Source organism: Orbicella faveolata, unplaced genomic scaffold (assembly GCF_042242905.1).
Source record: "Orbicella faveolata isolate gen_17 unplaced genomic scaffold, um_ofav_v1 contig_47, whole genome shotgun sequence".
Lineage (NCBI taxonomy): Eukaryota > Metazoa > Cnidaria > Anthozoa > Scleractinia > Merulinidae > Orbicella > Orbicella faveolata.
In genome coordinates, this window is record NW_028301577.1 from 18,457,230 (window position 1) to 18,473,331 (window position 16,102).

At 39.4% G+C, this 16,102-nt stretch overlaps 1 protein-coding gene across 2 annotated transcripts; it reads left to right on the forward strand.

The window, feature by feature from the left end:
- The first annotated feature begins 1,257 nt into the window (after positions 1-1,257).
- Positions 1,258-10,577, forward strand: LOC149097463 (uncharacterized). 2 transcript variants are annotated; one of them, XM_089279612.1, is made up of 3 exons: positions 1,258-1,498; positions 6,039-6,134; positions 6,301-10,577. In XM_089279612.1, the coding sequence occupies exon 3, from the start codon at positions 6,393-6,395 to the stop codon at positions 8,916-8,918; it is 2,526 nt and encodes an 841-aa protein (XP_089135738.1). In that variant the 5' UTR covers positions 1,258-1,498; positions 6,039-6,134; positions 6,301-6,392; the 3' UTR covers positions 8,919-10,577. The 2 variants fall into 2 exon arrangements, with proteins under 2 accessions (XP_089135738.1, XP_089135737.1); XM_089279611.1 differs by having other exon boundaries at positions 6,039-10,577.
- Positions 10,578-16,102: the final 5,525 nt, after the last annotated feature.

Consider the following 16,102-nt stretch of genomic DNA (forward strand, 5'->3'; position numbering starts at 1 on the left):
CCGTGGTCCGGGGCGAAAAGTGTGGCCTAGACAAAAACCTGAAAATAGACCAATTTCGATATATTAAAATTCAGCCTAAAATAATAAACTTCAGCACGAGGCTCGGGGGAGTAACTACAGAGTATGTGGGGTTTATTCCCCAAAGCCTCGTGCTGAGGTCTATTGTGTTAGGCTGAATTGTAATATATCGAAAGTGGTCTATTGAGTCTCAATTTTTGACTTAGCCAATTTTATGCTGTTTTGTGCCATTTCGGACTTATGTGCTTTGAGAACTGATAAAGATGAATTTCATGCCATGGAAGGGAATTCTCTGGGCATGACTGCTAGAGAAAAGCAATTTAAACTCCTCGCTTTTGTTTTAATGTTAACTGGTTAAGTGAAATGGCTCATCTGGATCCAAACGGACATTATCGAGTCAGAAGCATGGCACAGGCAAATACTGATTACTCAAGATATTTAAGCCCTCTAAGATTTCTATTACATGTAACCGTAGTGCTTGAACAAAGAAAACAAAAATATCCAAAATTTCTTAATTTTCGGGTTTAAGAGTAAGCTACAGTAGCTTTCTAAATCAATTATTTAACTATAGTTTGACCACTATGTAATAAACAAGAATTCGCTTGCTGGGTAATTAACTTGTGTAATAATATTCACGAAAAAATCACTTGATTCTGATTGGCTGAGAGCGGTGCAGTTCAAGTGTAACACCAGTGCAAAAAGTGTAACTCCAGTGCAAGAAGTATAATACCTGTACAAACTACACATCTTAATTCTGGATTATGATTGGCTGAAAGACAATAGGAAATTTTCCAAGCCAATGATATCACATAAAATGATGACGAAAATTTTGCGCGGAAGCTTTGAAAAAGTAAGTAATGGTACGGTTTTTCTCGTTCAATTTAGAATTAATTTGCACTTGTGAGTTTTCAAAGAGAGTATTCCCCAATTTTCAAAACTGCGCGCGTTGCGAAAAAGATTTGAAGAATAATAAACACAATAGCCTCCATTTGGGTCGAAAATATGCTCGGATATTTGTCCTTGGACATTATCTGTTCCTCATAGCTCACAGTTTTCCTCGAGTTACGCTCTCGGAAAACTGTTCGCTTTTCGGAACAGATAATGTCCGCGAACAAATATCCGAGCATATATTCGCGCCAAATGGAGGCTATTGTTTATGTATTACATGCTTACTTTAAGTCAACTTCGTTCCCATGGTTCTCTCTCTTCAGCGGACGGGGAAGACGTAGGGCCCTGGGATTTGGTCAATTTCAATCTTGCATGGAATTGTGGGCCATGGGAGTTCCTCTTCCTAAAAGCTCGCTCCACTACGGAGTGTTATAGCGAGTTGATTCTACGTCTTGATTATTTTCCGATTTAGTTTCAAGACATCTTTGACAAATTTCTGATACAGATTGAGGTGGCGAGGTCGTAAAACAGTCAATAAGGACAAGGAGTCCCAGACACTTCCAAATAGAAACTGAAATTTTGGCTGACAGAGGTAAGCCACGCTAATTACTCTATCGTGTATAAGGACTTATGAGGTATAAATGTAGTTTTATTCTGAGCCCATAAGTTAGTATATACTCTCTGAATCTGCTTGAATCTTACCCTAATTTTTATTCTCACTGATTGCTTAGTATTTCAATTTGGTAACGAATTTTGAGGCTAGTAGGGACCGTTCGTTACTTCCGGGATTATTTTCACTATTCAGGGTGTTACAATTTGTCATTTCGATAGTCGATAAAGATTGATCGTGGTCGATTGAATTCGATACTAATAAATTGGCAAATGTCGGAGATCGATAAAAGTGGATCACACGATTTCTTGAGATTATCGGGATAGAGAAAAAATGCTGTATGGCCGCAGACAAGACTTCAGTTGTTCAAAAGCGGATTAATGAAGCAGGCTGAACCATTGTACCGATTTTACACTGTCATTAGAAGCTCGAATAAACATGACCAGAAAGCAGAAACTACCTCTCCTTTCCAGCAAAGGTGATTCATTTTCGGTTACAATGTCAGAAATAGTCTCAAACTGCTGTGTCTCTTCTGTTTACAGCGATTTATGTACATTTCCTGCCAGCTACTGTCACACTGCGTCACGCAGCATTTGTCATTCAGTGAGCCCGGTTGACCGGGCTAATCTCCTTTGTAAAAATTTCGATGTGCTCATGTGAGAAGGCTGGCCAGAACCGAGATCTCGACAGCCGGAATGCAAATTTTCCCATATGAACGTTCAAGCCCAGCCGGGACGAAAGTTTTTTTCACAAAATAGCTTCGCTTTCTTAACATAGCGACCAAAATGGCATAATTTTTGCCCTGTATGTTTTTCCACTTCAGAAGTATGCGAATCAGCTACAAGAGGCAGCAAGGCTATGACATTCGCGAACGATGCAACTTTATGTGGCACCATATGAAATTTCCGTATGAACAGACAACAAAATTCCCTGGGGTGTGGGACCCCCATATGAAAAGGTCGGGGATGCTCGACGTCTCGCTTAGGGGTATAAATCAAGGATTCCGGTCTCACTTAGGGTGTTTATGACGAAACGCCACTTTTTTAGCTTTAATATTAGGATGAGAAACGCCCTTATTTCCGTTGTTAGGCTCGATTTCCGCCGGTCCCTCGAGTACCGTCTACTGGCACAGGTTCCTTTCCTGAAGAGCGGCTGGTAGTCGAGTTTATTCCATTTTAAGTGGTATCTTTTCAGCGGTGAAATAGGGCTTGAACCACGCTCAGATTGGTCTCCTTTGGGGGTTAAATTCAAATTTTCCGATGAGCACCCCGACCTTTTCATATGGGAGTTCTGCCCGGGCAAAATTCGTCAAGGTAACTGAGCTAAACCGCGGGCTCATATGAATAGGCCCTAAACCTGAAAAATTCCTGAGCTTATCAATTGTAACGGCTTTTAAGTAAAGCAATCCTAAAACAAAAACATACAAAAAATTAAAAAAAAAACAAAACTTGAATTTGTCAATATTTCATTTACAATTATAGCGCCTTGGGCTCCTGGTGTCACCCAAACCATTAAAACCTGGTACAGCCAGGACAGGTGCAAGCAGAAACAAGCTAGGGAGTTTGCAAATCAGGCGAATTTGGCGAAGCTGCCAGAGATAACCTGCGGTCGTAACAGCGTATATCTTAAAACTGTTGAACTTATGAAAACTGATTAAAACACCGATGAAAATAAACTGTCAATTGAAAACGGAAGTTTTGAAAACATTATCTTCCCAGTGATAATCATGTGATTAAGTTAACCCCCAAGGGTGCACTCAAGCTTTCCTGCCGCAAGTGACTGTTGCGTTTTAAAATTTCTCATGCGTAGTGTGGACGGAAAACATTTGATGCGTTTTTTGGAGTGAAAACGCCGTTTTCAATTGTCTCTGGTGTAATGTAGAAGGGGCTTAATCGTTGGCGACGTTCGACGTTGACGAAAAGGAACACTTATATAGATTATGTTACGGCTTAGCTTTACAGTGCACGAAATTAGCTTGGCTAAACGAAGGTAGGCATTCAATTCTACATTGAATAAAAAACCAATCGGTTGCTCAGATTTTCATTTCAACTCTACGTCTCCAAAAAGTGGTTCAAGCTATTTAATTTTGGTTGAGATTGTAAACGACGATCCTGAAAAATTTAGGTTAAACTTTTCAAGGTGCGCAAACCGTGGCGAAGCTCCTTTAAGTGTTTCAGAAACAGCCCAAAGAAAATACGCACTCTGATTGGTTGTGGGAGGTCGATTCCTTGAGGTTATTCCTCAGAATTGCATCGCGCATCCCTACTGCGCACGATTTTCGCGTCATTGGCGCGCGCTCACGAGCGTGTACACATACACAACATATACAAAATGGTGACTCTTGGCTCGCGAGAGACAAATCATCGTTGTTTTCTCGAAAACGAGTTCCGGGACCTATTGCTTTTTTTTTGTTTAGTTTGAGTCCAGAGATCACCTTCTTTCTATACAGTGAATATGGACCAATTTCTATTGTAGAGTAAAACATTATCACGGAAAATGAGAGCATAGCTAGCACTTTTAAAAGATAATATGTGGCACTAGAGCACTGCGTGCTTGGAACATATTGTATCCCTGTCAACTAAATATGAGTGCCCTTATCATGAAACCTACGTCAAATTGCTCCTTAACATTTATGCAAATACATCCATTGTTGTATTTCTCGCTTAACGTTCTCTCTATTTTTCTGCTCTCTTAATGCGTAAGGTGAATGGTTCAAATACAAACGTTTCTGAAAGCGGATAATTTCAGGAATTATGGGGTCTATTGATGGTCCTCCTGCTCCTAAACGAATATGGGACCCCCTTTTTTATTTCAAATTTTAAGTTCTCTTGATATAAGTAGCCAGCAGGCAAAGTTTGAAAGAAAATCTATTGCGAGTTTTATTTTGATGGAATTACCTTAATTCACTTTGATGACCTTCTCCGTTGCGTCATTCAATTACCCAGTGGCTTTTATCTACAGTGAAACCTCTTTAAAGCGGACCCCCAATTAAGCGGACACCCTCTATTAAGCGTACACTAAGCCGGGTCCCGAAGTTAACGTCTTATATTTCTCTTTATAACGAACCCCTATTCAGTGGATACCTATTAAGCGGACGCGGACACTAAAATAAATTGTATTTGGCTAATTTCTATTGTTAAAATCCTCTATTTAGCGGACACCGGACTAAACTGACAATGTAGGAGTATTGGATTACGTTCTCGCTATGTGTGAATGATGAGGATGAGAAGGCACCGGAAATAAAATCCGACTGGGACGGGCTACAAATGGCCGAAAAGCTTCTCGAAAATGCAAGATTTCAAGGGAATGAGAAGCTTTCGCTGGTCCTGTCTAAATCAACAGATCTGCTTCAGGAAATAGTTATTCGAAACCAGAAACAGTCTTCAATTTATAATTACTTTAAGAAATAACTAATTTGTACACAAACTCTGAAAGACTCCATGTACCGCGCGTATTATCGTTGCTGTTTTGCTGTTATGTTTTTACATTTAAAAAACAAATTAACATTGATAATGAAAGGTATTGAACTTGAACTCTGGCTAGCTTCCTTAACAAAATGGAACTTTATCACAGTATAGAGTAGCCGTTGAATGTTAATCGTTAACAAACATTGCGCAAATTTTTACAAACCTCTATTAGGTGACACCCTCCATTAAGCGGACACTTGGGAAGGTCCCGAAGGTGTCCGCTTAATAAAGGTTTCACTGTAGTTCCGTTTTAGTTTTCTGAGCTCGTCTGTCATCCATTTTTGCGCTTTTTGTAGGTTCTTGCTCTCTTCTTTTAACTTCTTTAAATCGTCGTTAGGTTTTCTACTAGAGGAACGTTTTTCTAGCAGAGAGTCTTACTTTTTGTTGACCCCCTTTTGCCAAACAGTCGAGGCGCCATCTTGGGAATTTTCACCAACAGCGTTATTCAGATCTCCGTCAGTTTGCGATCCATCATTCCTTTATCGTTTTAGTTTTTCTTCCTTGGTGGTTGAACTGTTATCGCTTTCTTTTTCATCCATTTTGTGATTAGTGTCTGAAGGTTGCAGCGGCCGCCTACGACGGCTACATTACGGAGCGCTTCACAACACCTCCGAACTCAAGCACGTGCACCTTCGAACGCCTTCTAGTTTGCTCCTGACCAAATTAATTTTGTATTGGCAAATCTTGTTTTTTCTTTTACTGCACCTTTAAGTTGTGACTCCATAGTGTAAACAGAATTAATTACGCGCCCGTTCGGTGTACCTTTCGGACCTTTTAGCTTGCCATACTTTGGTATCTGTCCTTAGTTTACACTTCATTGCTTTACCAAAGCTTGTTGTTCATCTGATTAAACTGAAATTTAAACATTTAAATGCTTTGCTTCATTTTAGAAAGTTTGAGCATTCCCACCTAACTGGTGAGAACGGGGCGATCAAGTTTTTTTCCGCAAACTGTGCTATGACATTGATTACATGAAAAATGTTTAAACTTGTATTATCTGGCGTTTGGCGTGTACAGATAAATGAGTTATATTGCTTACTTGTATTATGTTTCAGTGAAAGCTGTTTCTGGGAACAACGCAGAACACTATTATTTACAAGACGACAAGAATTGTAAGCATGGCAGAGCAGTCCTTTCCAGGAGAAGATGATGTAAGTGATCAGTCACAAAATGACAAGATACGCAAGCTACATAAAGCAATAGAGAATGGGGATACAGATGAGGTGGCCCAGATTGTTAATGACAGTGATGACGTTTTGTCTCTGTTAAACAGACCATTTGGGCCTGAGGACTTAATGGGGCCTCTTCATTTTGCAGTGACCAAGAACAGACAAGAGATATGCCAGTTACTGATATATCTAGGGAGTGACGTGAATCTGCAGAATGAGGACCTGCAAGCTCCTCTACATATGGCTATAGATACTAGTGTGGATGCTGCCATTGTGAACTTACTGCTTCAGAATGGTGCTTCTACTGAGCTCTATGGTGAGATGGACTACACTCCATTGCAGCTCTTGCTCTCGGGGCTTTTTCCTGAGAATCAGTTCCAGTTTGAGAAGTTCCAGTTCTTAATGGAGGCAGGAGCATCAGTGAACACCAGAATGGCTGCTGATGATCATTTGCTCCACAATGCTGTGAGGATCTTCCACTACGCAAAGTGGGAGCAGAAACATGATGCGGATCAGACTCCTATGTGTGTGAGAGTGACGCAGATGATTCTCGAGAAAGGTGGAGATGTTAACTGCCAAACCAGTTCGCATGTGACCCCTCTTCACTATGCTGCAATCGATGGCTGTGATGATGTTGTGAAGTTTTTGCTGGAGTCTGGTGCCCTGGTCAATGCAACCGACCTTACAGGGGACACAGCGATGTCTTACTTAGCTAAGCGAACTACTCCTCCATTCTCTGACGTTGTGGGAGATGAAAACAGATTCATTCAGAAGAGGATACAGACTCTAAAGTTACTGCAAGCCTATAATGGTGACATCAATTTTAGCAACTCTATGGGAGACACCCCACTGCATTGGCTTCTGGTAAACCCCTCTGATTTTACACTTAAGATGCTCGAAGAATTCATCAAAGCTGGTGCTATGGTGAATGCAGTCAACACCAGACAGGAATGTGCACTTCATTATCTGGATATGGGCACCGAAGGTAGACATGGCGAACCCCAGGCTATTCCCACAGTCAATGAGGCCATAGTTCAAATGATGGTAGCCAATGGGGCTGATGTTAATTTAAGAAACATAAATGGGCACACACCCCTGTTTGCAGTAATTCAGAGGAAAGACCAAGATTTGGTTGAATTACTCTTGCAAAATGGAAGTAGACTGGACATGCAAGACAGATTTGGAAGGAGTTGTCTTCATTTCATAGAAATGAATGACATGGATAGATCGTTGAGTGCTATGTTGATGAAAGCCGGTGTTCCCGATGAAATCAGAGATGTAAATGGGATGACGTGCTATGAAGTCAGTAAAACCATCACATTACATCATGGTGAAAATAAACAAAATCAAAGTGATGATTCAAGTCATAAATATAATATGCAGTTTGAAAATGGAATGCCTGAAGAGCTTGCAAATACAGAAAACATTGCATTTAATGAAGACGAAGATGATTCTGACTCTAGTGGGTGTGAAAGAAACCTGGATATCAAATCACCACTGGAAAAGAAGATATTGACACTATGGTGTGGTGTTCCAGATTCACATCTGGTCAAAGCCATGGAAACACTGCGGACCCCAATAGACAAAAACCTCAATGTGGACAATCATGTAGCCAAATTAAAGTCCCAGTTGGGCGGCATTGATTCTCTGTGCCTTAACTATTTGTCTGATCCAGATGAAGGACCTGTAAAAATGACGGAAGAGTTGGAAATCATAAAGGAAGAAATCAACACACTGATGAGTAGAATTGCCAGAGGTGTGAAGGAGCTGGACACCAGAATGGGGTTCACACCTGTGCTTTCTGGCAGTATGAGCGAGGGAACCAAAATCGGAAGAATGGAAGAGTTTGATTTCCTCTTGTACATGCATTCTGTGGCCGAGTTGTTGGACATAAAAGAAGCCGATGATACGATACCAGGATTTGTAAGAATGAATGCTAAGCCAGGCCTCTCCAAAGACCAAATCCAGAATATCTTCATTGGCGACAAGTTAGTGGCTTCGGTCTTTGGCTGCTATCTATACAGTCTCATCCAAAGGGTTCTTGGCAGAGAGAACACCTGGCTGGATCTTCACTTCTACTGGGACAAGGGCCCTCTAGAATTACTCTGGGCAACTACAATCAGCAGCCTAGAACTGAGATGGGTTGGCAGAGAGTACAACAACCTGTCCATATCCGTGGATCTAGCTCCAGTCATACACCTCCAGAACTGGTGGCCAAAAGCTGTGGTAGAAGAGACCCTACTGCTACCAAAAGCTGTGAAGCATTATGGCTCATTGATTGTTGTCTGTAAACCAGCACCTGCAGAACCATTTGAGGGAGGCCATGAATCTTACTTCAGATTGTCCTATTCTCATATGGAAACCAGGATTTTCAATTCTCTGCCACTTGACATCAAGTACAGCTACGTTCTTGCTAAGATTCTGATGGAAAATATATCAAAGCTGGTACCAAATCACCACAGTGGAAGGACATACATTTCCAGCTACATGTTGAAAATGGCATTCTTCACTCAGTATGAACATTTTCTTAAGTCTGGAAATCAAGAGAACAAACAGATTCAGTCATTTTCTGAGGAAATTCCAGTTGAAAATGTAAGGCGTCTGACATCCTCAATGTTTGCCCAACTGGAGAATTGCATTAAGAACAGAAATTTGCCATCATTCTTCCTACCGCCGCAGAATATCATACGATACCATTATCGGATATCCATTGCTGACAGAGAGATATGTATGATCCTTCATCAACTTTTGACGGTGACAACCTAATGTTGTAGAAGGTGGCACTGCTTTACAAAGGTATTATACACCAAAGTAGTATAACAATATTGCCAGAATAGTCGGGGACGAAGTACCAGTTAATCTCCGAGAACTGACTGAGCTTGTTGTCTTTGTTATGAAGAGAATAAGCAACTCTCGATACTGGGGCCATTCTTTGATTGGAGGCCTAGCGGCGGTGTCTCGATGAGTTTACACCGAAAATAATCCAAACTCATCCGCATCCAAACTTGGCTAGGAAACAAGAATGTTATTATAACGTCTATTTGCCTGTTGAAAACCCTAGAGAGTGTCGTGATAAATAGACGCTATTTAGTAGTACTTAAATTTAGTTCTGCTATTTTTTTAGGAGTGCCGACTATATACATATTCTGGGAATTCCTGCTGGTGAACAGTAAGAATTTTCTAAGGTGACACCCTCAAACACAAGTGGGAACAGCCCATTTTACTACCGTTTATTGACTTCCTTAGTTTATAACTGTTACAGCAGGAACTACACATTAATTTCAATTGCTACTCTAAATTAAGATATAACAGATTTAAAACTTTAAATTTCGATAAATTCTCATCTTGGATACAATTTTAATTAATTCATTCCGCCAGAATAAATTAATATTCGTCCACGCAATGAATTTTTTTGCACAATAACTTCACACATATCAGTGTACTATTATATATCACACGTTGCAAATATTTGCAAATTGAAAAATGTCGACTTACTTAAAAAATTGAATCAGATTCGATTGTTCAAGCACAGTCATGTACATTTTCGGTTCTTCACGACTAATTATGCACCACATAAAGAACAGTTCAATTTAGTTTTAAGGAGCAGGCACCTCTTAATGTGAAACGATGCAAAAAATGCATCTCAGGTGGAAGAAAAATCGAACCAAATGACAAATACTTGTTGCTAACAAATGTGCCCTTAAGAAAATGGCCAATCTGCGAGAACCCACAGTCTCTCCACTACAGTACAAAGAAAGCTATAGCATAATGAACACTATGGAAGCCACTCAAAGTTTTGATTGGCTCTCAGTTGACATCTCGGTGTTTGCTGGTTTTCCCCATTCTTGCTCAATCCGAATTTATGTTACTGTAGGCGTAGGAGAATTCAAAATGCACACGCGGCTGTGCGCTGTTTCTTTCGCTGAGACTAAACTAATAGAAAGATGTCAAAACGTTGTCATAGCAACGTTTGCCCTGTACAGACGGCCTGGATTACAAATGCGACGCAAGCATTGCTACATATTCGTTCCTCATGCGTATGATTGTGCTGATGCAGCGCACATGTCTAGGTTTACACGTGCATCATGTAACTAAACAGAAGAAACCTACGTGTAAATTAAACCGGCACGAAAATTGACTTGAAAAATATTCAAATATATAAGTGAAAGTTACATATAGGCCGAGAATTTATAGTTCTTGATGTCCGAACCTAGTTTTTCACCTCCTTAGTTCTATGGGGAGTGAGTTCCAGTAACTTGCTCCGGCATGCGTAGAGATAACGTCTTTGCTTTGGGTGCGATCTATGTGTCCGTGGAGCTCACTTCTATCGATAAAACAAACTTCTAATTGTTTAGGGCAGGACTTTGACAATATATATAAATCTAAGAAATCTCCTGTTAATTATATTGTGTTGGTAGGCCCAAAGTATTTCTCATATTTTGTGTACAGGTAGTTCTGTTAGCCCAGAGATACACTGTAAACAGTTTCTCTTAGCTGAAAATCCGCGTGGAAGAACGCAAACGAACAAAGTTGAGCGCGACGCTACATAGCCTTCTGGGAGAATGGTTTGCTTCTTCAGTTCATCATAAAAACCATCACCTCTGTCGTGCATAAAGTCTTATGATACTCACCTCCATCTTTCACCATCTTTGGATCAATGAGCCTTCTTCTTACGCTTCATGAATGTTGAAGACTTCTTCTTTTTGCCTTGTTCTTGCGCCACGTTCTCGGGCGTTCAACGACGGTCAGTGTAAAACGCAGACTGCGGACCGGACATGAAATAATGCAGACTAATGGTAAAATGTAGACTGCAGACCAGGAGAAAAACGAATCATTTTAGCATTCCCATCATTCAGAACTTACCTCACAAAGGATAAAAGGTAAAGTCTGCATGCGAACCAAGTGGCCCATCAGGCCGGAGCTTATCCCGGTTTCTGTAGCATGAAGCGACTAGGAGTATTTCTACTCCCCCCTGGATGGGATGCTAGTCCATCGCAGGGTTACCCCCAGCCGGTACCCGTTTGGACATCTGGGTGGAGAGAGGCACTGTGAGAGTAAAGTGTCTTGCCCAAGAACACAACACAATGTCCCCGGCCAGGGCTCGAACCCGGACCGCTCGATCCGGCGACGAGCGCACTAACCATGAGGCCACCGCGCCTCCCACTCACCAAGGATAACCGAAGCATTATTTAGGCTAACCTGAGTGATGTTCAGGTTAACCAGAGCACTACTCAGGCCCGAATATTTACACTAACCGGATAGCAGACTGCGATTAGCCTGAATGAACCTTTTGGGCCATTTTGAATTCCATTGTTTCAAATAGCTATTATGGTATGCTCAGGGTGAACATTAATACGTATTTGACACCTGGGTATCCTATAACAAAATGGCCGACGTATTTCCGAAAAGGTCCATTTTAATAATGGAAATAACACTATATATACCTTAAAACTCTGTAGTCTGCAGTCAGCATTTTACCCCTGGTCTGAATTTCACGCACAGTCTGCATGTAACCTCCAGTTTTCGGTCATTATCATACATTGAAGTCACTATCTCTTTTCCGATTAGCCGAAAGCGTACAGTGAATTTTCGAAATCAGCGCCTGTGATGTCATCTAGCTGCAGATTATACAATAATCATGTCAAGGACACTCAAGGTCACGGGTAATCATCTCATGTATGACCGCGGTGCATGATTTCTAAGGGTAATCATGTCAAGTTCGCGTGCTTTGTGTTGCTTGCCGTCAGTGAAGAAGCAAAAACATTCCTTCCATTTTTTTTTTTTTCGTTGAATGTGTAATAAAACAATTATTAGATTTGGTTTTTGTGATATCCAGAATAATCAAGGTCTCGGTAAGGGTTATTAGCCTCAGCCTTCGGCTGATAACCCCTACCTCGACCTTGGTTACTCTGGATATTACAAAAACCTCATCCAATAATTGTATATAATCTGCACCCTGCAGTCCGCATTCTGAGTTTTACCCTAAAAGCGTTCACCTGTCAGAAGAGGTCTGAACTGTTTCTTTTGCCATTAAGCCCGCGACAAGACCTATAAATAAATATTTGTAAAATATTTTAAGAGGAGGCCTCTAATCACCTAAACGTGGTTTTGAGGAGAGTCCTCAAACCAAAAAAATAAAAGCTTACGATGTATCTTAAATATCTAAAACATCCTGTGATGAGACCATTCCAGAGTCACATCTTTCATAGTGAAATCATTCCAAAGTAACCTCAGATCGTTCCACAAAAATGTCAGATCACTCCACTCATAAAAAGTAAGTAAAGCATTCTTACTTAAACCACTCAATATATATTAACACAGCTTTACAACGCATGCTATACAGACGCTGCAAATTTAAAATACAGGATAAATAGACGCCGCAACATTACCACTTTTCCTTTCATGATCCGCATCTGAAACTTTTATCGACTCATCAACTTTAAAATTTCTTCTTTCATGATCCGCACATGATGAATAGACACCGCCACTTTAAAACCTTTGATGTATAGACTCCAACATAAAAACACCTGATATATATAAACTCCGTAGCTTTAAAACACCTGAGATATAGACTCCGCAACTTGAAACCTTCTTCTTTGGTAATCCGCACATGATATATGGACTGTGCAGCTATAAAACACTTGATATAAAGCCTCCCCAGCTTCAAAACACTTCACATATAGAAAACGCAACTTTAAACTTTCTTCTTTCGTGATCCACACATGATATATAGACTCCGCAACTTTAAAACTTCCTTTTTTGTGATCCACACATGGCATGATATATAGACTATCCAACATTGAAACACTTGATATATAGACTCCACAACTTTCAAAAACGCCTACTATGTAGACTCCACGAATTTAAAACACTTAACAAATAAACACCAAAACTTTGAAACACTATATAGATTCCGCACCTTTAAACTTTCTTCTCCCGTAACCCGCATATCACATACAGACTTTCAAATACTTGATATAAAGACAGCCCATCTTTACAACAATTGATATAAAAACTCCGCAACTTTAAAGCGCTTGATATGTAGTCTCCGCAACTTTAACTTTAAAACTTCTTCTTCTTTAGTGATCCGCACATGATATATAGACAACCCAACTTTTAAACTTCTTCTTTGGTGATCCACATATGATATATACACAACGCAAATTCAAAACTTCTTCTTTCATGATCCACAAATGATATATAGACTGCGCAACTTTAAAAAATCTTCTTTGGCTATCCCCCCATGCCATATAGACTTGGCAACTTCAAAACCTCTTCTCTGGTGATAAACAAATAATACTTAGACAACACAAGTTTAAAACTACTTCCTTGGTGATCTGCACACTCCGCAACTTTAAAACTTCTTCCTCCGTGAACCACACATGATATATAGACTCACCAACTTTAAAAGTTCTTCTTTGGTGCTCCACACATGATATATGGTTTCCAACTTTTAAAACTTCTTCTTTGCTGATCCACACAATAAATAGACTCTGCACCTTTAAAACTTTTTCCTTCCTTCTTTGGTGATCAGCACATGATATATAGACTCCGCAATTTTATAACTTCTTCTTTAGTAAACTGCACATGCTATATAGACACCTCAACTTTAAAACTTCTTCTTTGGTGATCCACACATAATATCTAGTTTCCGCAACTTTAAAACCTATTCTTTTGGTCATCCAGACATGATACATAGACTCCGCAACTTTAAAACGTTTCCTTTAGTGATCCACTCATGATATATGGACTCTGTAATTTTAAAACTTTTTCTGTAATGATAAACACATGATATACAAACAACGCAACTTTAAAACGTTTTCCTTAGTGATCCACACGTCACATAGATTCCGCAACTTTAAAACTTGTTCTTAGGTGATCCACACATCGCATATAGACTCCGCAACTTTAAAACATCTTCTTTGGTGATCCGCACATGATATAGAGACTCCGCAACTTTAAAACTTTTTCTTTAGTGATCCACTCCTGATATATGGACTCCGTAATTTTAAAACTTTTTCTTTGATGATAAAGATATGATATATAAACAACGCAACTTTAAAACGTTTTCCTTAGTGATCCACACATGTCAAATAGATTCCGCAACTTTAAAACTTCTTCTTTTATGATCCACACATGATATATAGACTCCGCAACTTAAAACCTTCTTCTTTACTGATCCACACATGATATATAGACTCCGCAACTTTAAAACTTCTTCTTTCGTGATCCAAACATGATATATAGACTCCGCAAGTTTAAAACTTCTTCTTTGTTGATCCACTGACGATATATTCACTCGGCAACTTTAAAACTACTTCTTTGGTGATCCACACATAATATACAGATTCTGCAACTTTAAAACTTTCCCTTTAGTGATCCACTTATGATATATAGACTCCGACACTTTAAAACTTCTTCTCTGTTGATCCACGCATGATATATAGATTCTGCAACTTCAAAACTTCTTCTTTGGTGATCCACACATGATATATAGACTCCGCAACTTTAAAACTTCTTCTTTTGCGATCAAATCATGATATATAGACTCCGCAACTTTAAAAACTCTTCTTCACTGATCCACCCATAATATATAGACTCGGCAACTTTATAACTTCTTCCTTATTGCTCTACTTATGATATATAGACCCTGCAACTTTAAAACTTCTCTTTTAGTGATGCACACATGATATAGAGACTCCGCAACTTTAAAACTTCTTCTTTGGTTATCCACACATGATATATAGTCTCCGCACTTTTCAAACTTCTTGTTTAGTTATCCACACATGATATATAGACTCCGCAACTTTAAAACTTCTTCTTTGGTGATCCACACATAATATCTAGACTCCGACACTTTAAAACGTTTTCTTTGGTGATCCACACATGATATTTAGACTCCGCAACTTTGAAAGTTCTTCTTTAGTGATCCACTTATAATATATAGATTCCGCAATTTTAAAACTTCTTTTTTGGTGATACACAGGTGATATATAGACTCCGCAACTTTAAAACTTTTTCTTTGGTGATCCACACATGATATATAGATTCTGAACCTTTAAAACTTCTGTTTTATTGATCCAGTCATCATTTATAGATTCCGCAACTTTAAAACTCCTTTTTCTGTAATACAGACAACAAATATAGACTTCGCAACTTTAAAACTTCTTCTTTTGTGATCCACACATGATATATAGACTCCGCAACTTAAAACCTTCTTCTTTACTGATCCACACATGATATATAGACTCCGCAACTTTAGAACTTCGTCTTTGGTGAAACACACATGATATATAGACTTCGCACCTTTAAAAGTTCTTCTTTAGTGATCAACACAACCTATATAAACTCCGCAACTTTGAAACTTCTTCTTTAGTGATCAAAAGATGAGATATCGACTCCGCGACTTTAAAACTTCTTTTTTGGCGATCCACACATGATATATAGACGCCGCAACGTACTTTAAAATTCGTTATTTAGCGATCCACACATGCTATACAAACTCCGGACTTTTAAAACTTCTTCTTTGGTGATCGACACATGATATATAGACTCCGCAACTTTAAAACTTCTTCTTTGGTGATCCACACATGATATATAGACGCCGCAACGTACTTTAAAATTCGTTATTTAGCGATCCACACATGCTATACAAACTCCGGACTTTTAAAACTTCTTCTTTGGTGATCGACACATGATATATAGACTCCGCAACTTTAAAACTTCATCTTTGGTGATACACACATAATATATATACCCCGCAACTTTAAAAGTTCTTCTTTAGTGATCCACACAACATATATAAACTACCCAACTTTGAAACTTCTTCTTCAGTGATTCAAACATGAGATATCGACTCCGCAACTTTAAAACTTCCTCTTTGGTGATCCACACATAAAATATAGTGTTTCTGCACCTTTTAAACTTCTCCTTTAGTCATCCACACATAA

Excerpts from the sequence above, each read along its gene's own strand:
- LOC149097463 (XM_089279611.1), top strand. The coding sequence starts at position 6,102 with ATGGCAGAGCAGTCCTTTCCAGGAGAAGATGATGTAAGTGATCAGTCA.